General features: G+C 42.1%; 2 protein-coding genes and 1 long non-coding RNA gene across 3 annotated transcripts in view; 1 reads left to right on the top strand and 2 right to left on the bottom strand.

Annotated features, from left to right (window-relative positions):
* The window catches only part of RAMP1 (receptor activity modifying protein 1), a 33,934-nt gene extending 32,728 nt beyond the window's left edge, over positions 1 to 1,206 (bottom strand). The window contains exon 1 of the mRNA XM_079983571.1: positions 909 to 1,206. Coding sequence (XP_079839697.1) covers positions 909 to 960 — 52 coding nt within the window. The 5' untranslated portion in view covers positions 961 to 1,206. The remainder of the gene's footprint in view (positions 1 to 908) is intronic.
* LOC307220187 overlaps positions 1 to 24,613 on the top strand; it is a 130,675-nt gene that overhangs the window by 36,500 nt on the left and 69,562 nt on the right. The window lies entirely within an intron of this gene.
* Positions 3,433 to 21,937, bottom strand: RBM44 (RNA binding motif protein 44). Its single transcript, XM_079983852.1, has 13 exons — positions 21,317 to 21,937; positions 18,173 to 19,482; positions 17,127 to 17,182; positions 15,456 to 15,629; positions 14,152 to 14,227; positions 13,564 to 13,660; positions 11,476 to 11,589; positions 10,103 to 10,188; positions 9,939 to 10,012; positions 8,049 to 8,511; positions 7,059 to 7,204; positions 6,827 to 6,975; positions 3,433 to 3,863 (listed from the first exon to the last, which is right to left on the bottom strand). Exons 1-12 carry the CDS (start codon positions 21,633 to 21,635, stop codon positions 6,831 to 6,833), a joined length of 3,060 nt encoding a protein of 1,019 aa, XP_079839978.1. The 5' UTR covers positions 21,636 to 21,937; the 3' UTR covers positions 3,433 to 3,863; positions 6,827 to 6,830.

The raw sequence follows: 24,613 nt of genomic DNA, 5'->3' as shown, positions 1-24,613 counted from the left end.
GGGATTTACATGGGTGGCACAAACAAGTTTTATAATTTATAGAACATGGTCTGTTACATGCAGCCAATTCCTGGAAGCAAGTGGCTCAAGGATGCAAAGCAGCCACCACACTCAGTGTAGGCAAAAGCCTTGTCCCTTATTCCCAGGTGCACTTTAGGAATAGAAATGCATTCTATACATGTTCAGATTCTTGTACTGGCATTGAAGGGTTGCATTCATCTAAGAAATTTAAAGTGCTGGGGAAAAAACACATAGATGGGTACACGTCAAAGATTGGCTGTCAGGTCTGCAGCTGGTGGCCAACCTGGATTTGTTGTGTGTAATGTGTGAAAGGGTCTGCAGTGTTGGTGAGAGTTGGTGATCTGTTCAAATCCCTCCCTGTGACTGCCTCAAGCTTGTTTCCGACATCCTCTTTCTGACTACTCAAGGTTACTCTTCTAGCCAGCTTGCCTTGGGATGCAGCCTGCCTCAACTCTGCTGGCTGGAGGAGATTTACTGACTTCAGGGGTTAACAGAAGTCTCACATCTGCCCACTCGTGTGTGGGGAAAATAACGCAGAAGCTGGGTGCAAATTCAACAGAAGAGAGTAAATTTTGTGCAATCAAACCACTTAAAGGGGACAAAAGAAGCAACGCGCTCACATCACAGCCAAAGGGTTTGAGGAAGTAAAATGTCTCCAAGCCACTCCGCCCTCACTCGCCCACTCCCGGCTCGCTTGGGGGGGAATCTCCTAGACTGCATTACCGGCGGTGTCATTTGCCCTCAGGGTATTGCAGATCCTGTTCCTTGTTAGACGGAGACCGACTGACATGATCGCAGGAAGTCTTTACAGGTCTTCCTATATTACTACGGCATGTGAACGATCACCTTTGTCCCGCGCCTCCATTACGCAAAGTCCTTGCACTCACCCAGGAGCAGCCACACGAAGCGCTTCAGCCGGGCGACCATCCCCAAAGCCATGGCTGGCCGAGAGGAGAGAGCCTCGCCGACCTCACTGCAAAGGGGCCACGCGATCCATGCCGAGGAGCACGGCCAGAAGGTCTCTGGCGCGTCCAGAGGATCCCCGGAGCCGCGTCTGGCCAGAGCCCCTGCCCCTTCTCCCCAGGCAGAGCTCTCTCTTCGGAACGCGATCGGCTGCTGAAGGGGCCACGTGGGAGCGGGAGCTCTGATTGGATCGCCCCGTGGATCGCTCAGCTGAAAGAAATCCTCTCCGCCTTCCACGCCCCCCCCCACCCCGGCAAGGTCCTGGATGCTAAGGCGGGCGCGGAGCCTGGCGAAGGGGAGCCGGCCAGGCGCAAGCCCCGCGCGCCAAGGGAGCGCAGAGGAGGAGGAGGAGGAGGACCTGAAGTTGTTGCTTGGGAAAGGGACTCGCTCGCTCGGCGGGCGAGCAAAGAAATCCAAAGCTGCAGGAAGGTGGTTTAATTGTCAGGAAGCAGTGAGCAAGGTGTTGAGTTCTGCAGAACTCCTCGGCAGGCTGGATGTTGGAAGGGGAGTGAAGCCTGAAGGTTGCAACAAAAGTCGCCCTGAATCGAGATGACCTTCCCCGCCCCCTCTCAAACGTCGACCCCAAAAAGTTCTGAATATTGAAAAGACACTTCTGTGCATGAATGTATACTTTTGTGGTTGACAGCCATTTCTAATGTTTTGTGCCGATACTGAGCTTTTCTTCCAGAGTACCTATTTTATTCCTCTGAAGTTCAAAGACTTGACACTAAGAGGAATGATGATGTGCAGAGCATTTCAGCAACTGGGCACCTGCTATCGAGACAGAAACACTCATTCCCCAGTTCAAAGGAACAAAAGGTTAACCCGAATGACTTTCTAATATAACCAAACTTCATTTTTGTCAACAGTTGGCAACCCATTCCCAGTGGGAGTACACTGGATGCACTGTAAACAGAAGTGTGTATTTAGCCATACCATAAAGGCTCATCATTACAAATACATTATTCTACTAAGCACTTCCTGAGACCTAGAAGGGAATACAAGGGTTGTGCCCATACTGGGGAGTTTGTGCATATATGGGTTGCTGTTTCTGTGTGTTTGTCTTCATCCGAATATTAACACTTTTGACTTTATGCTTCCAAAATCTTTCTCCTGTCCATCCTAGTGGATGGTGCTCTATGGGATGTGTTTGCAGTGTTGTCATCTCACCTCAAGCAGTACTTTGTCACTCACTGCAAGTTCCAGAAACCTGGGGCATATGATAGGCATGCATTTAAGTGTGCATTTATTTGCACCTTCTATTTATTTTTTTACACTTTTTTTTTAAAAAAAAGATTTGAAATACAAGTTTCCTCAATATACTATATATGAAACATCAGTTTTAAAAATTTGAAAAAGGTGTGTGTTGCTCCCATGTACCAAATGAATGTCCCTTGACCAAATCCTTAGAAACGTTACCCAATAAATTTCTTTTTCTGTCATAAGCCAGTCCCACAGGTCAAGAGTACCTGGCAGAAAACTGCATTATCATATCTGAAGCTTAAAGCTCAAAAATAAAAGTTTAATTGGTGGTTGCAATCAGAAGTGTACTGATGGTTTTCTGCCCAGTTTTCATATCCCACTACTGACTTCTGGGAGAAAAAGGGTTAACTCAAACCTAGCAGCAGAAGAATTTAGAAGGCAAGGGGCCGGCCAAGTTTCCTTCACCTTTTTCTTTAAAAGGAATTAAAAGATGTTGCTTTGTGTGGAAAACCACCCAACATTTGAATGGAGAAAGGCCTTGGGGTAGCCCATGCAGTGCTGTCCAGCCAACTCCACCAACCTCAGCCAGCACAGTCCATGTCAGGGATGCTGGGAGTCGCTCCTGCTGCCTGAATGCACCTTTCAAACTCCTGTTCCCACAGCAGTCTGCCTATTCCTGGTAAGCTGCTGCTGAATATTCCATGAAGGTAGTTCCAGTGCTAGAGCCAGAAGGGTAAAGTGACATGGCTGCTTTGGGCTTATGGCTGGATTGTGCATTCCTAGAGTGTGATTGCCTCCTTACTGAAGATGACCAAGCTAAACTGAACTCAGCACAGACCCACTGGAATGAGCCTGATTCAGTCAGGCCCACTAATTCCAGTGGGTCCATTCTGAGTAGAACTTAGCTGAATGCCACCTTTGACCTGCTGGTTGGCAAGATCTCCCACTTGAACAGCATGTGAGCCATACATGAAGGAAGCCCTGAGAAAAGTCACTTTAAAATCTCACTGATTTCAATGGACGTTAGAATGCACGTCTCTCCCACTGGAACTCATGGTAGTTTAAAATGTTTAATTTTTGCTGGATTGTTCCCAGTGTGTAGAACTACAAAAAGTGATATGTCTGTGAAATATATTTGATTTTGTATGAACATTGTTTTTTTAAAAGGGGAAGCACTTATTTCCCCCCGTCAAATAAATGCAGTATGAGCCTTGTCAATTAAAATACAAACATCTTACACCTTACTACAACCAAACATGTTTATTGAAACTGCAGCTACAAACTTCAGCCACATCAGATTCTTAATTACGTATTATTTTCTAAAGTTGTTTCACATTACAGTAGCTGACAAACACAAAATATGGTTATCAAAACAAAAGATGAACCTTTTTGCTTAATAGTTACCTAAGGCAAAGATTTTTGTTCATTGCAGAGTAAAAGAGCAGAAGACGATCAGTTCCTTGCAAACGTGCATATCTTTGAAAGCTGGAACATTTTCCAAACAACTCAGTTTTCCATAAACTAACATTTCGTTCCTCTTTAAATTCACTTAGAGCTCCTCAGCCGAAAGTGCATTCTCTTTTCAGGCCTGCAATGATGGCTTTTCTTTTCATTCATGCCAGTGACAGACACACCCAGAAAAAATACGTTCAGATTCACAGACAGCTGCAGAGTCACTATATATAGAAAAAATATTGTAAAACTAGCAAGTTGTTGTCACTTGAAAAATTGAAGATGAATTTAAACATGCTATTTATTTTTTTAAAAAAGGAAATCTGCATTCTACTGTGAAGAAGCAATTGTTCAATAATACCCAAGAGATTATATGGAAATACGAACAAACCTTCGTTGCTAGGAACTCTTTTCTGATCTGAGGGAGCTGAGTAAAGCAGGGGGTTTGGCCGGTCACTGAGCAGCCTTGCACAATACAGCCTCCTGTCAACATTTGCTGGGAGCAGACCAGCTGATTCCAGTCTTGCCCCTTGTTTACACTGTCCTAGCTAAGGAAGGGTGTCAGGAGCAGGATTAGGGCTACAGAATGAGACTGTTCTCATTCAGTTAGCCCAACTCGTAGTAGGAGAGACACTGCTAAACACTGCCACCAGCTGGGGCAAAAGTTAAATATATGTTTTGCTGAAAAACATATGGCCAATTTTGCTTTAAGCAGCACATTACTAATTGGCCATGTTAGAAAAAATGACATAAAACAACGTAAATGCAGGTGGCCAAACTGCAAATTTCACAGGGCATAACTGGTTCAACAATAACTGTCCCATAATGGGAAATTATAGGCCTGTTTTCTTTACATTAAATTCTCAACTTTTCTGGAGGACAGTAATCTATGAAGCTCAGGCCGCTTTCCATGCAAACTACATGGAAGGTGGTACCTCGGGATGTGAATGGGATCCGTTCTGGAGCCCCGTTCGCATCCAGAAGCAAACGTAACTCGTGACGGCACGTCTGCGAATGCGCATGCCGCTTTTCACCGCTTCTGCGCATGACGTCATTTTGAGCGTCTGCACGAGCGGCGAAACCTGGAAGTAGCGCGCTCCGTTACTTCCCGGTTGCCACGGAGCGCAACTCAAAAGTGCTCAACATGAAGCGTATTCAACCCGAGGTATGACTGTACTCAACATCCGATCACTATTCTTGTGCTGTTACACCTAGCAGACAAATATATTAGACCACTCCAAGGCCATCTATATGTGGCCTTTGTGGACCTAAAATCTGCCATTGACTCCATCCCTAGATCCAAATTATGGTCAAAGTTGCATTTCATGATGGAGGACAATAGTCTCCTCTATCTTATAAAGCTTTACATATTGATAGTAATATGCAGGTAATATGGTCTGTTGGGGTTAACAAAATTATGATGTCAAGAGGGGTTCCCCTATTGCTTAATCTCTTTTTAATGACTTAGAGAAAGTCCTAATGGGCCCAGATGGACAGTGTCCCAAGCTGGGGGCAAGAAGCACCCCACTTCCACTGTATACGGACGACACTGCTTATCCTCTCGTGCGCCAAATCTGGCTTAAAACATCAACTGAGGAAGTTTTCGGATTAGTGTCTTGAAAGCGACCTTATAATCAATTGTGATAAATAAATAAAAACCATGGTTTTTGGAAATAGATTTTCCCCATATAGATGCATGCTCAATGGTCATGCACTTGAACAGACTAAAAGCTTTCAGTATTCAGGGCTTACTGTCCACCATACAGTCTTGGAACACTCATTGGCTATTTCCCAAATAGCAGAGGGGAGCAAACTTGCAATTCTCTGTTTTTTTCATACACAGGAAGGTCAGTATATTCCCTAAGCTTTAAAAGTGTTCAGTGCAAAATCTGTAATACAATTCCTTTATGCCTCAAATATTTGGTATAATGGTTCTTTCCCTAAACTTGATAGATTTCAATCAAAGTTTCTGAGGTCCCTGCTTCGGGTACCAAATTCAATACTTCTTTTGGAAACTGGTGAACGCCCACTTTCAATTAAGGCCTGGTGGAGTGCTCTGAAATATTGGCTAAGAGTCTGTGTATATAGTCTTGGAAATGGTCTAATCTGTATATGGTCTTGGAAATGGTCTACTCATTTGATAAATGAGTACATCAGTTCCTGGTCAAAACCCATGGTATGTAAGCCCTCTTCCATAGGTCTTTCACCATCTTTTCTTATCCACCTAGGGTGGGATACTGCCCTCAAAACTGTGAAACAGAGGTTATGGGATGGTGCCTTCAGTGACTTACGATCTCACATATATGTGCCCTGTCTGTGTTAGGAATCCAATATCTGCAGGGTTTCTTGTTATCTCCCTACCTTAAGAGTCTGACCATATCAAACTATTGCCGTTTTGTTTTCTAAAGCCAGATTAAATATTTTTCCATCTGAAGTGAAGGTACTGGGCCAAAACAAACAAAATGAATTTCAATAGGGACACAGGTGCAGTTACGCACTTAGGCAGGAAGAACCAGATGCACAAATATAAGATGGGGGACACCTGGCATGCCATCTAGGGGTCTTAGCAGACCACAGGTTAAACATGGTCATCTGTCATGGATGGTTTAGGAGCTGAGATTCCTGCACTGCAGGAGGTGGGACTAGATCACCCTCAAGGTTCCTGCCAACTCTACTATTCTATGACGATAATCTTCTACAAAGTGAAAAGTGCTACACCAAACTGTTTGTGTTGACATAACAAAGCAATTAATAAAGGCAATGGCTCAGCAGTAGAAATGGATCAGAAAAATTCAAGGCAGAATATAAAGAGGTTGTTCAAGTTTTCAAGTTCCTGATAAGCCCAATGGCTGAATTCCATCACAAGCAACTTTCTGGGAGCTACAGCCAGTGGAAGAGGGAATTGAGCAACATAAGCAACTGTTGTTTTTTTTCACAATAGGCTACATTCCAGCCACGCAAAAATCAATTTTCTACATGCAAATCTCCTCATCCGGTCAAGCAAGAGATTCCGGTCACAGTTGAGAAATACACATTGACCAAACAGAGGCACTTGAAGAGAGCTCTGGGGGTAAGATAGAGGTCTGGAGGGCCACATTCTATTTATGATAAAAGAAAATAGCCAGAAGATATCCACCAAGCTAAGATGTATGCAATATTAGAATTTGAAGGCAGTTTGGGTACTCACCTGCTTATTTCTTTTGCTTTCCCTCAGATTTACATCCAAATCTTTTTTCCAGAAGTGATGAAGTCATTTGCACAATAGAGCTAAGCGATAAGCCACTAAGCAAACCCTTATTTTCTTTTATCTCCACCAAAGCATCCAAAATTTTGTCTCTAAAAGAGAATAGGAGATGAGAGCCTCCAGAGAATTTCAGTAAAAAATTCTTCTGAATCCCACCATTAAAAAGTATACTTGCCTATGAATCTCTGGATACAGATCTTCCAGCTTCTTCACCACTTTACGGAAGCTTCTTAAGTTTAATGCGTTTGGTGGTATAAAGGTAGCAGATGGATTTGGAACAAACTGTACTGAACCCAACGGTAAGAGGCCCCCTGCAAGATCCTAGGCAAATATTACATGAGCTACTTAATGGACAAAATAAGGAAAAACTACATTTGTACTGAAGAACTAAGGAAAGCTAAAATTGAAACAAATATTCAATAAAGTGTTAGAAAATGCTTCCCACTACATCCGCAAAAAGAAGTGGGAGCCTCTACCCACAGAACACCTTGTGTGGATTTGCCTTTCAACCTGAGTGCGTGCTGTTCAAAAGCAACTGTGTCAACCACTTCGTCATGGTTAGGTGGAGGGTAGGCAGCTGTCCCATCCGAATTCCATGCCACTTGATGAGCAAACTATCTCCCGCCAGGTCTAAACACAGTAACTGTATAAATGTAATCCGTAATTGGAGCTTTCCCATTCCTTGCAATCCAACTCTGGTTCAGGTTTTCTGCCTCACTTTCCTTGCCCTGCAGCCTGCCTGTGCTTTGCAAATCCTTCACATTCCAGCTAGGACCTCTCTTGCCTTTTATGCAGACCCTGGGGAGTCTTCCAACACACTTGCTGTCTCATCGTTTCTCACCTGCCCACACCTTTATCTGGTCGGGCTGGGAGAAAAGTGACAAGGTGGCAGCAGCCCCTGCATCCCCCCCAACATCAACCTTAACAAGCATCCTGCTTTTACCCCAAAGTGTGATCAATGGTGGTGCTAGACTAAGTTAACCATGGCTTAGATTCAGTGGGGGTGGGGCAGTTTGCTCCACAATGGAGCACCCAATCCTATGGCCTGCACCCAATCACTTAAATAATGTGTTAAGCAGTCAGTATTATCCTTACAAAAGAAGAATGCATGCACTGTGATTTAAAAGATGTTTTGACATACATTCCAATAGGGAGAAAAAGTTACCTCTTGATCAATTTCAAGATGTGTATTTTCTGATGAAAGTTGAGAAGATTTGAGATCAGGCTTGGGTACTTTGTAAGGGGCTGAAGCACAAAGAGACCCTTTTGAAGAGTCCAAGAGAGGCCTGGGAGCACTTGCTGAAGGCAAAGGTAACTTTAAAGGACTGTTGGAGATACTGGGCCCTTTTGAAGAGATGGCAGACATTTTGCAAGCAGCGGAGGCAGAGGTGGGTGCATTAAACATCACATTACAGTTATTTCTATTTTCGTTATTCTTTTCACAGCTATAACGTGGTCCTTTGTTTCCATACTCTGGTTTCACATAACTCTGATAATCCGGGAGCCCATTTTCCTTTGCAGTCTTTACAAGATGAACCTTTACTGCTTGCCCCTTTATTTCTCTCTCATTCATTTCTGTCACTGCCAGCTTTGCATCACAGGCTGTTTTAAAACTAAGGAAAGCGTATCTAGAACGAAAAAAATGTGCCAAAATTAAGAAAAATGGAAAAATTAAGACCTATCCAATATGCCTCTTCAACTGTAAACCAAAACGTTAAGAGGTATAATCCTTTCTCCTATGCAAAAGAATCAACTAAGCCCATTTACTTTCTTGCTCCTCTCCATAGACAGACAACACTGCCTGCAGTGACAGAACTATGGCACACCTTCCCTTCTCAAGGCCAGGCACACACACGCCACGTGCGCGCACACAACCTATGCTCTGAGCAGGAGCAGCCTGTGTTCATGGCCCTGCCGTGGAACAGGATGGCTGGATTTCATACCCAAAAATGCTCCATAAATTTTATAACCAAGTTCATTTTCATGAGGTGTGCACATGAAGGGATTTACACAGTCTCTGTTTCAATGAGAAACTTACAGAGCTTTATTATGGCTTGGACAGCTCACTTGGTTAGGACGTGGCGCTGATAACACCAGGCTGCAGGTTTGATCCCTGTATGGGATGGCTGCAGGGGGTTGGACTAGATGATCCTCAGGGTCCCTCCCAACTCTACAATTCTATGGTTCTATGTCTTGCAGTATATAGCAAGTACATTTAATCTACGGCAATTTGTGTTAGTGTATAGTATGATTAGTTGAGGTTTTAAGGTTCATTCTATGCATGGTTTATTTCATGAACTGTCCTACTGCAATTAATGCCTACGTTTATAATTACCAGCATTATTTACTTATTTAGATCTGATTCTCAGAGTGTCCCTGAGAAAGGCCGCAACCAACCGAAAGCATCCAGCAGCCCACAAGACCAGGTAGTGGCTGTGTCTGTTGCGTGCCCACAGCAGACCAAAGGCAAGCGGGAAAAGAGGGAATGGGGGAAAGGCTTCCCAGAGCCATATGGTGATAGATCCCTAGGATCCTGCAAATCGTCCATTAACAGCGAAAGTACATTGGGCCTGCCACTTACGTGAGGGTTTGGTTCCGGGGATTCACAAGCAAAGGCAAAATAACACAGACTGCCCTTCTAAGAGGCAGAAGGCTGCTTACACCAGGGCCTGGGAAGGGACTTGCGTGACACGGGCCCCAAGAGCTTCCCAGGCCCCAGGAAGCGAAGCAGCACCTTTATGGCTGGCCTCTGGGATGCTCCCACGGCCCCCCCACCTCCTTCCCAGAAGGCAGCGCCAGGCTTACCTGGTTTGGGAAGGCAGTGCAAGGCTTGGGGACGCTGCCGCAGCTCACTCCCGACCCAAAGCCCAGTAACCAAGGAAAACACGCTGGGTGCACAAAAAACAAATAAATGGAGAGCAAAGGGTTTCCCCAACTCTCCACTTATTTATTTATTCCCCCCCCCCCGGCCCCCGTGTAAGATTGTGATCGCGTAGGTAAGTAAGTGCTGGCCTACTGTCTTTCACTGAATCATGCAAGCAAAAAATTACAGTACCTGCAATTGGCAGAATATTCACAAATGGAAATCTCAGAAACATTATACTTCTGGAAATGAAGCCACAGATCAACCTGAAATAGACAAAAAGACTTGCACTGGCACAGGTCAAAAAATAACATTCGGTGAAATAAACTATTATATTTAAATATATGTTGACTTACCTCTGATACTAAGGGACCTAAATCTGCAACATGAACACTATATATGTTCTTTAGCTCCTTTTTTGTGTCTTTTATAGTTTGTGTTTCTAAAAGGGTAGATTACAACAATAATGCATAACTCAGCATGTGTATTTTGAAAAGAAAAAGAAATTTAGCTGCATAAATAAAGCACCAATACTGAAGACAGAAAAGGCATTCAGAAATGGTTAAGAAGAAAAAACTCCCTTCTAGAATTATTTTTATGGTCATATATTAGGTCACAGTTTCCCAGAATGCAAAGAACTTATTACCAAGACTTTGATTAGAACTATAAAAATCGCCATTTGCTCTATTTTTAGTTTGTGTCTGAGCTCTTGCAATAAAAACTCACAAGTTCAGCTCAGGATCAGAATGTAAAAGAATAGTTAAACAGAGCTCTCATACAAGCCATTTTTTCTTTTTTTTAAAAAAAATGGTACATGTCCTGCAAAGATGTAGATTTGGGTACTAGAACCAGTTAGCAAAAGAAGTAGCCAACTCAAAATTTATTACAGGAATCAGTAATTGCGGGCTCCTCGTTACAAGGTATACTTATGATTACAATAAAATTAGCAATTAAGGTTTCTTTTCATCTCCAACATAAAAATGAAAAGTATTTTAAAAACCTCTGTTTAGCATCACTGTTTCAGAAATTTCAAAGGACCGGGAAAGCATGTCCTTTTCATGCTATGTGTGTCCCTGAAAAAAATATGACTTCACTTTGTTTGCCCTATCATTTTCCACAGGCATGAAACACCAACGTGATACACCAGAACAAAACAGTAATATTTACTGCAAAAGTGTGTTTTTTGTAGAGTGCAAGGAGATATCCAGGTAGGTTATAATCATCCTGCTGCTCCAAAGGCAAGAAGCAACAAACTTTAAAAGGAAGCTGATGTAATTCCTACTAGAGCCTGAGTTCCATCCTGTGGCAGAGCTGCTGAAGAATCCTTAGACAGGTAGAAGAATGAGAGACACTGGAGGCTGAGAAGAACACGCAGAGGAAACAAAAAGGACCAAGAAGATTCAAAATGCTGAGCCCAAACTGGCCCCTAGGAAGGCTGGGGAGAAACTACAAATCCACCTCACAGTTACCCTGTCCAGCCCATGTTTTACCAGCTTCTCTGCAAGAGTATCATGGGGGATATCACCCAGTTTCTTAGGGTATCTGCATACACTAGAGATGACGTCCCCTACCTTGAAGAGGAGATGTGAGCACCAGCTACCTAGCTAAACCTTTAGAACATTTCTAATATTCAATCTGTGCAGGGGTAGATATTTGTGTGGGAACAAAGGTAACCAATGCCCAGAAGTCGTATCAGTGCTATTCCCAAGCTAATACAGTCAACATGCACCTGATGCATCACTTGGCTTGAACTGATCTGTAAGCGGCAGTGAAGAATCAGTTACTGTCAGGTTCTCTGTAGCATCAAACCAGCCTTCACTGATTTCTTGAGTATTTGAAGAACCTTGAAACAGATGTAAATATTAAACACACAACACAGAGGTAAGCTCAGAACAGGTAGAAAAAAGGTCAGTAGTCCTGGGCTCATCCCCAGAGCCTTGTCTTTAAAGTTTGCCAAACACACAGAAAATTTGCTGAACAGGGTTCAGGAGAGCATATCTACACCAACTGAAGGGCCGATAAAAATAATTTTTTTAATTAAGATTTTAATTATGTCAAGTGTCTCTCTCTAAAAAAAAAAACAGCTTAAAATTAAATCTGAACTTAATGCAAGTGCCTACATTTACAATGTCTACAGACTAAATCTGTGAGATCCAAACACAGTGAGTTAAAGCTTGGGTTATCTTTTTTTAAGATAAAGAAGAACATCTGACATTTAAGATAAGCACTACAAATATGGCTCCATAAGCCATGTATTATTGTGGCAAACTATGACTATGAACCAAATAGCAAGGAAAAACACTGTTCTACTCAGTAATTACCAGTCTTTGTTCTGTATGGTGCTTGTATGTGACTGCCTGCTTAGATAGAATCATAGAATCATAGAACTGTAGAGTTGGAAGGGACCCTGATAATTGGGATGAGGTGCATGTGGGGCTGCCGCTCCAGCTGGCCGTGGCGATCAAAGATATCTCACTCCTCTGCAGCTTTCCCACAGCTCCTCCTTCGTCTGCTGTCCTCCTCCCCCTCTGCCTGCCCTACAGCTAGGGGTGAGGCTGCTGGTGGTCCGTTTGTGCCGCGAGGCATCTGCGCCCGGATACTCGTGAGTGGCGCTGCAGTTGTAGGGTGGGCTGAGTGGGATGATTTCTGCCACGCAATTGGCGATGTTGTCCGTGGCAATCAAAGATATCTCTCCCCTCCTCCCACTCAGCCCGCCCTACAACTGCAGCGCTGCTCATGAGTAGCCAGGCCCAGAAACAGACTGCCTTCAGCCTCCCTCCCAGCTGTAGGGCAGGCAGAGTGGGAGGAGGCAAGCAGACTAAGAATGCCCTGCAGGAAAGGCAAAAAGAGCTCAAAGTAATTTTTTTAAAAAGCTTCATCACTCTGCGCCCCCCCCCCAAAGCTCAGCAATTGCCAGCGAGGGAACAGCTGATACGTGGCATGTTAGACGCGTGCGGCTGTTAGCCTCTGGGAAATCCCCCCCCCCTCGCCAAAAGCTCAACAAGTCAGGACAATTTCCCCCCCAAAATAGGGGGCACCCTATATGTGGGTGCATCTTATACACGGAAAAATACGGTAAATTGGATTTTTAAAATAAAATGCTTTTGGAGGGGAAATCTTTCTAAAGATAGTTTTCTATTCAAGTTACATCATAGTCCAAAGGCTCTTCATCAAGAAATAAGGATTTGTTTTAAGTTTTTCATGTGTGTTAAAACTCAGTTGAAGTTATTATTATTTTTAATTGTTTAACCACATTGGTTAACAAACATGGATACATATACTATAATGTTATTATTTTAGTTAAATAAATTGTTTAAATTGTTATTAAGGAAATGATTATTTTTCTCCTTGCAATAAAGTACAGCAGAAAAGCTGCCCAAATATAAACAGTTAACTTATTAAACCTCACAATATTTTCATAATTATCTATGTATTTCTAATAGTATAACCAAATCAGTAATTTTTAATATAACTGTAAAAACTACTCTGAAAAATTATTATTCCAAAAATGAAACCTTCATCTGGTTGTAAATATTAAGATTATACCAGCAAGAATAAGTCTTTCTGAAAAAAATGATTTAAATCATATCCACCCTGATATACATTATGTTACTTTGGCACACGACTAGTGGTGCCCCTTCCTTGTGTCCCTTTGCCTGAAATCAAATCCACTCCCCAATTAGGAACATTCTGATTGGAACTTAAAATTGTGAATATTTAACTACTTGCATATCATATTTAATGCTTGGTATAGTTCAGAGGACAAACCAGTTACAATGTAATAATTTCACCCAGCATTTAAAAATGTTTAACTTACTATTTTCCAAAAGTTCATATTTCTGTTCTTCAGAGGTTTTGTTGGAAAGGGACAAATCAGGGCTACCGTTTTCACCATCCTTCTTTTGACATGTAACCTAAAGTTAAAAAACAAGAACAGTACTTCAAATTTTAATTTTTGCTCAACAGACAGCTTTTCAGTGCCAACTTCTTCAAACACAGGGCAGTTTTAGAACAAGTTATTTCCTGCTTCACAATTCAGAGAAGCACCATCCTGGAATACCCCTGTCTCTTAGGGTTTCTCTGAGATGCAACAAGAGCTTGTAATTTCCAAACACAAAAGTTACGCTTTTTGAAACAGAAATTTAACCAAAACAGTGAAAGTGTACGCACTCACTTAAAAGATACTAAGTCTTCAATGAGCAATCTGCCCTGTGGTATTTATTTCTGAGGCTGATATAATGGTTCTGCTTTATATTGACTATATTATACCCCATTGCTAGCACAGGTTTATATTAATGTTTAATAGAGAAGTTGTAATGTAGAATCAGCCTTCAAAATAAACCATTTTGAAAGTTCACAAAGAATTCTTAAGGTAGTGTTTTAATGAAGTATGCAGAAGACTTACTAAAGGGAGTGAAGAAACTTCCATATTCTGTGGCAGTGACACCTGAGACACAGATTTTCCTGTCCCAAGGGTAGAACTGAAAAAATAATCAAACGTATATTCATTGATTTGGCATTTGCTGAGGTATAGAAAGCACCTTTTAGCCACTGTCTATTTTTATCAAAACAGCCTCAATTCTCAATGTGTCAGAAGCAAGAATCTTGCCTTTAATATAATTTGGAAATACTTTGGGTACGATAATGAGTTATGACCGTTTCTGAAAGATAAAGTGAGCAGCAAATCTCAAAAACCTTCCATGTAGAGGTGCTAAAGGGCTGTGCAGATGTTCACTGGTGAGACCAAGGAATGAGAGAAAGTCACTGATGCACATTGCCTTTGTTACTGAAGTCAACATTTTCATATTGAATATGTGCAACGTACAAAAGGCTTGACATGTTTCAGATCCAAAAAGTTTGTGGACACTCCTGTAACTTCTCCCAGGCAAAATGTGCCTGGCTAATTTTGAGCACTGGACTAAACAAGAGATTTTGTAGCAGTTTATAGGGATTGCATTATCCTAGGTGAGGTAGGGAAAAGAGGAGCTGCATGAACTGTCTGCACAGCTCTTAGTCCTATGTCCCCACTTGTTCAAGGCCACCCATTTGTTGCCTAGAGACCTCCTGGATGACAAGGGAATTCCTCTTCTCATTTGTGCCCACCTACAGTTCAAAAGATGGTAAAGGGATTCTTCCTAGAGTCCTTGTAAAAACATCTGCCACTGCTGCAAAAACACCTATTTAAGTCCAATCCTTTGTTCTCTTCTGAGGGCCAAACTACAGTACATTACAATATTCACATTTTTAAAAAAGCACATGGAAACTAGCAATCTTTATTTGGTGATGCCTAGGCACTGCACATCAAATTTTCTCTTTCCAGGTAACCACATAAGGGGAAGGGGCTGTTTAGTTAGTGACTTCTCTTATGAAGTGACATCTCAGAATCCTTTTGTTTCTCTGGAATAGGAAGTTTTCTGCCAAAACGTAGGGAGCTTTTGAGAAGACTCTAACATGGCAGGAGTTGCATTTGAAAGAAAAAACTAAGGAAATACTAACATGAATATTGATGCCTTTAACTCAACTTTTCCCTCCTACCTTTCAGCTAGGTCCCACAGACACAGCAGCTCTTAGCCTTACAATGCAATGCTATGAATACAAGTAAATATGCATGGATTATACTGAAAATGTTTGTATTAGTAATCATATTTGGTGTTCTGCCCAAACCAGTTAACAGTCCACCTTCCACACCAGAAACTATTTCATACACACCCATTTACAGATTTCTTTTTGTCCATGGAATTAATGCAAGTCTGCCAGCAGTGCTGTTGATACATCTGATAGCGAATTTTTAAAAGCTGCACTTCCGCTTTTATAGCTCTCTCCAGTATTTCCTTACAGCAGCTTGGTAAATGGTTGTTTATTTCTTGAGAAAGCTGCATTATCCTTTTAAAAGAAATATTAAGTTTGAATACAAACAAAAGTGATTTAGGGAATTCTACTTAAGTGTACATTTAGAAAACAAAAAAGAAAAATTGAAAATTCATTCCCAACCAGAAAAATAAGGAATTTACAGTGTTACCTCAGGTTAAGTACTTAATTCGTTCCGGAGGTCCGTACTTAACCTGAAACTGTTCTTAACCTGAAGCACCACTTTAGCTAATGGGGCCTCCTACTGCCGCTGCGCCGCCGGAGCCCGATTTCTGTTCTCATCTTGAAGCAAAGTTCTTAACCTGAAGCACTATTTCTGGGTTAGCGGAGTCTGTAACCTGAAGCGTATGTAACCTGAAGCGTATGTAACCTGAGGTACTACTGTATAAAGGTAAAGTTAAAGCACCCCTGGACGGTTAAGTCCAGTCGAATTCGACTCTGGGGTGCGGCACTCATCTCTGCTTTCAGGCTGACAGCTTTCCGGGTCACCTGGCCAGAATGACTAAACCGCTTCTGGCACAACAGGATACTGTGACAGAAGCCAGAATGCATGGAAAAACCATTTACCTTTCCACTGCAGAGCTACTTGCACAGGTATGTTTTTGGACTGTTAGGTTGGCAGAAGCTGGGACAATAGAATAGGTGGTGGTGGGGAACTGCCCTGCTGGAAAAACTGACTAAGTTGAGAGTCCTTAGGGATCTTTGATAAAATGCCAACTTTGGACCTGTTTGGACTTACTTCATTTGTAAGCTAGGAAAAAAATGGCCATTCAGCCCACAAACCATTATGGCTGATCCAGTGACTCAGGATATTTGCATACTTTAAATACTTTCCCTTGGTATAACAGGGTCCATGTTTTATAACCACCTCTTGCTTAACAATTATGTCTATGCTATAAATAGTTCTAATCACTATCTCCCATGCATTCACATACCTGTGGTTTATTTATTTTGGTTATAATGTTTTTGTTTGACACTGATCTGTAATTGTATTTTTCGCTCTGTAAGACGCACCTAGTTTTTAGAGGTGCTATGATGCTCATGTACTGCTTGTGGGCTTCCCACAGGCATCAAGCGCCGCCCCTTCAGCGAAGCGGGAGGAGGAACAGAAGGGGCTCCGTTCCTCCTCTCGCTTCGCAGGAGAGGCGCTTCGCTGAAGGGGCGCTGCGCAGCTCTCCCTCTCTGCACAGCGCCTCTCCTGCGAAGCGCCATTCGCTCCATAAGACGCACTCACATTCCCCCTTACTTTTTCGGAGGAAAAAAGTGCGTCTTATGGAGCGAAAAATACGGTATGTATATTGTCATCAGTTCCTGTTTGTTAACACTGTTATTTGTAGAATCTTGAATCACCTTTCTTTGAAAATTAATAAAAAATATTTTGCAGGGGGGGTTGGCAACATTGCCTCCCTCCTCCCTCGTGTAACCACAGATTCCAGCTCGTGGAGCTTTAAGAACCTCAAAGGAAATTAAGTTTTAAGAAGTAGTAAAAATCACTTAAAAGGTGTATCATACCTGTTTGGAATTTCATTTAAGTCTCTGCTAGTGCTATTTTTCCATTCCAAAAGATCCTAGAAATAGCAATTTTAGTAAGTTTTATTGACAAACTAAAGTTGTAAATCAGATTTAACTAGCAAGTCCCTAAACCTTATGTAACACACACTGAGAATGCTCCTTGTTTCAATAAGAGAATCCAGAATTTTGCATGTCTAGCCATATTATATTGGCTTCCTAAGTTACGAATACAAACACAAGGACGACTGTCCTAGGGGAATCAGAAACATATACGAGCTGTACTTGGCTGCAGCTCTTCAGCATTTGTACTCTGTACACCAGCATGTATGCCCTGCACATGATGCTCCTGGATCTGATCTGGGAAGGAAAGAGTGCGGCAGGGGAGGTGCTGATCTTTATCAAGGGCAAGGCAGCCAGAACTGCTTTAAGAACTGGAACCATTAAGAACTTGTGCTTCAGCTCGGTTTTGCCTAATTTCTTTGCCTCCCTTTCCCTCCTGCCTCATTATCTCTTTACACTGTGAGCCTGAGGGCAGGGACTATCTCACAACTGATTTTTGTAAGCTGCTTTTTTGGCTAAAGGGGGGGGGCATTACAAATGCTGTAAACAAGTAAGTAAAAGATGTGGGCTGCACACTAATCCTTATGGAGAAATTTCAAAGGTGCCTTATGACTGCACCTTATGAACATCCAATGCTACCAATGTTGTGAACCAGCTATTCACATTTTGTCTGTCTCAGAGTCTAGAAGCATGATTAAGAGTGTGCCTGACTGGCAAAGATTTCTGGGGCTCTAGCCAACAGGTTTCTCAAAAACGTGAGTTAAACTCAAAGCCTAAGGATTCAGAGCTTTGGCTGTCCACTTGTACATGCAACTGCCTACCCAGATAAGAAGACAAACACATGCCCCCTAACTTGATAACGGTGGGCACATGACCTTGAAGTAGGAAGCAGATACAATTATGGTCTGCCTTACAGACTAGTTCGAAAAACATATAGTGGAATGCCTCAAATAATAACTAATTCCACAAGCTTCCCCATGTTTTACCTTGTCACTGTTGATACAGTTTTCCAACATTTCATCCATTGCTGCTTGTGCGGTAGTCATCTCCATGTTGTCAGATATGCATGACCAATCTGTATTGCAGGCAACACTTCTGACGGAATCCCTCAGCCACTGCTTGGGCCTTTCTTTGTTCATCATTGTTATAACTGTGTTTTGTCCTCTGGACACTACTGAAGCCTTGACATTAGTTGCTCTGCTTGTTGTAAAACAAGCTCTAAAATCAGAACTTGCATCAACAGCTTGGTTAATTGTACTCTGATTATTAAATGCTTTATAGGTGCAATTTGCCTCCTTAGAATCAACTACAGCTTCATAATCAGAGAAATCTGAAATTTCTGTATCACCGCTAGAGGTGTGTGCATGGGAACATTTTCTTTCCTGTTGCAATACATGTGTATTTCCAGTTTTCAGGGTTCTACCTAAAAGATAATCTGTTTTCATATTTTTATCAATTTTAGAGTTGCTCCCTGAGAATAATTTTGGATTATTAACCTTAGCACTAACTGAATGTTTATTGACAATACTACTGAGCAAACTAATAGTCTCATCTCCTGGTTGATCATCAAAATTGAAACCTTTGCCTTGTGTGTCACATTTGCTATCTTGCGAAGTCTGGGGGAATTCTGGTATTTTGCTGTATTTGTAGCAGTCACAATCAATACCACAACCTGAAGTAGGAGACTCATCTTTTTGTTTGTTCATGGGACACTGGGCATCTGCAAGCTGATTTTCATTTGACAGTTCCTTGTCCTGAAAAGCTTTTGGCCGATGACCAATGCAATCTTGTAGTCCAATGCAGTCTAGTGTGGAATCATCTAAGCCTCTGCATCTGTACTCCTCATTTTGATTGCTACTTAAGTAGGAAGAGTCTGCAGCAGTATCCAAGTTCATATCTGTCTCTCTCACATTAGGCAGTGCAATGGACATTCCCTCACCTTCCTTATGTGCAGATTCCAGTTCCTCATCAGGCAATGCACTAAAATAAGGCAAGCTTCCTTTTGATACGCTTAATTCTGAGGCACTTATGTAACATGACTGGCATGGAGAGGAGCAATTAGCAAGATTCAAGCAAAAGTCGGAGATATCATTAACTGTATTTTTTTCAGAATGTTCTGATCCATGGAGTGCACTCAGGACTGTTGATTTATGAGAATTGTTCTCAAATTCACTCTCTCTCTGCTCCATGGCTCCCACATCAGAATGATTTCCAGAAGCAACAAGCATTGCTTCATGGAGCTTACTTTTCTCAGAACCATCTGATGGTAGCTGATGGGGTTTAACAGCTTTTTCACCTGTTTGGACAAAATACCAAATGCATATTTCAATATTCTTTCTCTAACCGAAATTTATCCTACATAGTGAAAAAAAGGAGTGCTGGCAGTGACTGCTCAATTTGGAAAGAAGAAACAGGTACATAGGAAACAGAAGAAAGGCAGTGAACTAGGACAAAGGGTACATTGATTGGTACTGATTAGGAAAAAATTGTTAGCTTTTAATAGTTATCGCTTCTACTTTTAGAATTTTTTAGCAAAATGTTAAAATCCACCAGACTATTTGTTATTAGACAGTGTACCAGATAAAGATAATCTTGCCAGTGGCAAAATGCACCTGGTACCCAGGAAATTTTGAACACTGTTTGTCTCCATGGGATCCAGAGCACCCTTGATCCCTTGCAGGGCCCAGTCCCTCTCTGATTTGCCAGACCTGAAGCTGCAGGGCCTCTGATGTGGTGAAGCATTTTATTTTGCACTAACAAAGCAAATACAGGCTACCTACACTGTAGTAAGCAAATTTATCATATGCTCCTATCATATAAAACTGAAGCTGAAATACTGCATCTTTCTTGCTTGTCCCACCCACTCCATTTCTTAATGTTTTCCACCTTCTGCTTAACTCCAAGCCTGGCATCTACCAATTCACAACTGTATACATGAATCATCCCACACAGCTTGATACCAGGAATGGAAACTGAGTAAGTCACTTTCTAAAGGCACACACAGAAAAATACTACGGGAGCAAGCAGCATTTCTACCCAAATTAAACTGGAATGATGGGGAAGTGGGGGAGGAGTCAGATGATACTCAACACCTTTAAAGAGCACTTACCCCATGTTTATATCATACAAGAAAAGAGGAAGAAGGCTCTGCCTGTCTCAAAAAAGTAGTACCATACCCAGTTGGTGAACCACGGAAATATTAAATCATCATGTAACACATCCCAGAAACTCGCTAAAAAACTGCATTTGGTTAACCAATATCACAGACAAATCAAAGTTGTCCTACCCTATCAACACCCAATAAGCACGGTAAATATGTTAAGCACAGCAAAAGTGGATTCCAGTGGATCTTCCCTAAATCCAAAACTACTTCTCCTCGTAAGTCAACTAAGTGACACAAATGTAACAAAATGGGTTTTTAAAACTTGTGTGCAAACAAATTAGAATCATATAATTGTAGAGTTGGAAGGGATCTGAGGGTCATCTCATCCAATCCTCTGCAATGCAAGAATCTCAGCTAAAGTACCCATGGCAGATGGCCATGCGACCTCTACTTTAAAACCTCCAAGGAAGGAGTCCACCACCTGCCGAGGGAGACCATTCCGCTGTCAAACAGCTCTTACCATTCATCCTTTGTCTACTATTGGCTACTTCGGAATCTGCTGGATTGATCACTTCCATCGACAGGTGTCTTTTGTACAGGTACTGTAACAAGCTGCGATTACAGGTAAAACCTCTCCCTTACAGCAGGTGCTTCTAATCTCAGCTCATTACATACAGTGACGATACCAGGTAGCCTGACATCTGGCTGGTTGATAGGGGATCAAATATTTATTTCACTCATTATAATGCACATCCATCTCTGACTTTTGTCTTCTGGGTTTCTGGGGGTTTTCCCGTTGTTATTCTGTCTCTCACAGCTACAATGAACCTACCATTAAAATTATGGACTGGTCATTTCTTCATCAGAGGGCAAACAGGCAAATTTAGCAGGGGATCAAATACCAATACTTTTTTCGCTCACTGTAAGCTTTATTTTCTTATTAAGATTGCTCACAGTACAAATTATGGTATAGTCGCAAAACCCTAAGAAAAAAGTCACTAACTATTGAAAAGTAAAATTAACTCACCAGAAAAGCTATGAATAGTATTTGGCTTTTCTAAAACCTGAATTCCCCAGCCATTCATTTCAGCAGTAGCATATCTGTAGTAACTGTTTTCCAATTGTCCATATTTAAAGGTGACAGATGCGGAAGAAGGCGCTACCATATGTGGATATGATGCATCTACAGCCACAGGCATAGGCACATACACTCTTGGGTGAAACCAGAAGGGTGCCACTGAATATGGGACTTGACCATAAAGTGAACAATCTCTTGGGAAGCATGGCCTTGTACCAAACAGAGGTTGAATGTATGCTTTTTCATTAAACGGAAGGTGCCATGACATATTTTAGACATGACAGGGTGAGCGTATAATTCCTGGAAAGCAAGCAAAATAGACATGAATATAAAAAGGAATGGTTAAATAATCCAAAGTAGTACAATACATCTCTTATACATTCCAACTACATACTCATGGGTTAACTAAATCCTGGTGGTCAGTCAACTGAACCTCTTAACTAAAGCAACAACAGTGAAAGATATGCATATCTACTCAGTTCAATGGGACTAACTCCCTAGCAGAATGTTGAGTTTCCCCTCTTTAAACAGCAAGCCTCAGTTCCAGAACTGGCTTGCTAATGACATGTGAAGTGGCTCTTTGGGAAATCCCACCTAAAATTCTCTTGGGCAGGTACCATATTTTTCGTCCTATAGGGCGCACCGGCCCATAGGACGCACCTCGGTTTTTTGGGGGGAAATGAATAAAAAAAAATTATTTCCCCCCCCCCTAGCTGCGGCTGCTGCCCCAAGCCTTGCGCACACCTGCCCGAAGCACGGGGCACCCTCCGGAGGGCTCTGCGTTCTTCGGGCTGCCCCCCCCCAAGCCTCACGCGCAAGGCTTGCGGACACTCGCCCGAAGCACGGGGAGCCCTCCGTAGGGCTCTGCGTGCTTGGGGCAGCAGGCTGCCGCCCCAAGCCTCGCACGCCCGGCCGGGACCTCCCGCCGGGCTTGCAAGGCTTGCGGATAGCTACATGAAGCCTGGAGAGCGAGAGGGGTCGGTGCACACCGATGCCTCTCGCTCTCCAGGCTTCAGTGAAAGCCTGCATTTGCCCCATAGGAAGCACACACATTTCCCCTTCATTTTTGGAGGGGGGAAAGTGCGTCCTATGGGGCGAAAAATACGGTAGATGGTGGGCAGCTATTTAGGTCTTTACTACTGTCAATCAACATAAAAATACTTTAATGTCTAAGGCAAATTTCTTTTAATTCTTGGTAGCAGAGAATGCTCGCAGTTCTTTAGCAGGGCCGGGTGATGTATTGATAAAGGTAAAGGGACCCCTGACCATTAGGTCCAGTCGTGACCGACTCTGGGGTTGTGGCGCTCATCTCGCTTTATTGGCCGAGGGAGCCGGCGTACAGCTTCCGGGTCATGTGGCCAGCCTGACTAAGCCGCTTCTGGCGAACCAGAGGAGTGCACAGAAACACCGTTTACCTTCCCGCCAGAAGAAGAAGAGTTTGGATTTGATATCCCGCCTTTCACTCCCTTTAAGGAGTCTCAAAGCGGCTAACATTCTCCTTTCCCTTCCTCCCCCACAACAAACACTCTATGAGGTGAGTGGGGCTGAGAGACTTCAGAGAAGTGTGACTGGCCCAAGGTCACCCAGCAGCTGCAGGTGGAGGAGCGGAGACACGAACCCGGTTCCCCAGATTACGAGTCTATCGCTCTTTTTTTTTTTTATACATATTTATTGAGATTTTTTAGATACAAAATGCAAAAATAATAAACAATATGACATGTATCATAACATATTTTCAAAGCTTCTTTGGACTTCCTCACATCTCCTTTACCCTGCATTATTTATATTAAAAATATCAGCAAATTATTACCTTGTTTCATACCTTATTTTGTACTTTCCAAATATTATACTTCTAAATTTAAGATAATTTTTATCATTTACTCATACCTTAAATTTAAACATATTATTGCCTTAAATTTCAACCTTTTCTTACTTATAACTTAATTTTCTATTTTACAAAATCTATTTGCTGGAACTGAGATTTTCTAAATCGTGCAGATACTTAACATTCATACAACTTATATTGTTTTTGTAAATAGTCCTTAAACTTCTTCCAGTCCTCTTCCGTTGTTTCTTCTCCCAAGTCTCAGATTCTGCCAGTCATTTCAGCCAATTCCATATAATCCATCAATTGCGTCTGCCACTCTTCCAGTGTGGGCAAGTCTTGTGTCTTCCAATACTTTGCAATAAGTATTCTTGCTGCTGTTGTCGCATACATAAAGAAATTTCTGTCCTTCTTTGACACTTTCTGGCCGACAATGCCCAAGAGGAAGGCCTCCGGTTTCTTAACAAAGGTATATTTAAATACCTTTTTTAGTTCATTATAGATCATTTCCCAGAAGACCCTCACTTTTGGGCATGTCCACCAGAGGTGAAAGAATGTCCCCTCAGCCTCTCTACATTTCCAACATTTATTATCAGACAGGTGATATATTTTTGCAAGCTTGACTGGGGTCATGTACCACCTATATATCATTTTCATAATATTCTCCTTCAAGGCATTACATGCCGTGAATTTTATTCCGGTGGTCCATAACCTTTCCCAGTCCTCAAACATAATGTTATACCCAATATCCTGAGCCCATTTTATCATGGCTGATTTAACAGTCTCATCCTGTGTGTTCCATTTAAGCAGCAAGTTATACATTCTCGAAAGTACCTTAGTCTTTGGTTCCAACAGTTCTGTCTCTAATTTCGACTTCTCCACCTGGAATTCTATCTTTTTATCCAATATAAAAACCTCTTGAATTTGAGCGTAATGTAACCAATCTTGCACCTTATTCTTTAATTTCTCCATGCTCTGCAACCTCCATTTGTCTCCAATTTTTTCTATTATTTCCCAATATTTCGGCCAGCAGGCCTCCATATTGAGTCTTTTCCGGGCCTTAGCCTCCATTGGTGATAGCCATCTTGGGGTCTTATTTTCTAGTAAGTCTTTATATTTTGTCCAGACAATAAATATTGCTTTTCTGACAATATGGTTTTTGAACATTTTATAAATCTTTACCTTGTCGTACCACAAGTATGCATGCCAACCAAAAGCATTGTTAAACCCTTCCAGATCTAGGACATCAGTGTTCTCAAGAAGTAGCCAATCTTTCATCCAGCAGAAAGCTGCAGCTTCATAATATAACTTTAAATCTGGCAGGGCAAACCCCCCTCTTTCTTTTGCATCAGTTAATATTTTAAATTTTATTCGGGGCTTTTTGCCCTGCCAGATAAACCTAGAAATATCTTTCTGCCATT

This window comes from Podarcis cretensis (genome assembly GCF_951804945.1).
Source record: "Podarcis cretensis genome assembly, chromosome: 1".
Classification (NCBI taxonomy): Eukaryota; Metazoa; Chordata; class Lepidosauria; order Squamata; family Lacertidae; genus Podarcis; species Podarcis cretensis.
This window is presented reverse-complemented; position numbering and strand designations above follow the sequence as displayed.

Excerpts from the sequence above, each read along its gene's own strand:
- RBM44 (XM_079983852.1), bottom strand. The coding sequence starts at position 21,635 with ATGTCATGGCACCTTCCGTTTAATGAAAAAGCATACATTCAACCTCTG. Across the intron at positions 15,630-17,126 it reads TTAAATGAAATTCCAAACAG|GATAATGCAGCTTTCTCAAG; the intron begins GTATGATACACC and ends TTCTTTTAAAAG. Across the intron at positions 10,189-11,475 it reads CAAGCCAAGTGATGCATCAG|AAACACAAACTATAAAAGAC; the intron begins GTGCATGTTGAC and ends CTACCCTTTTAG.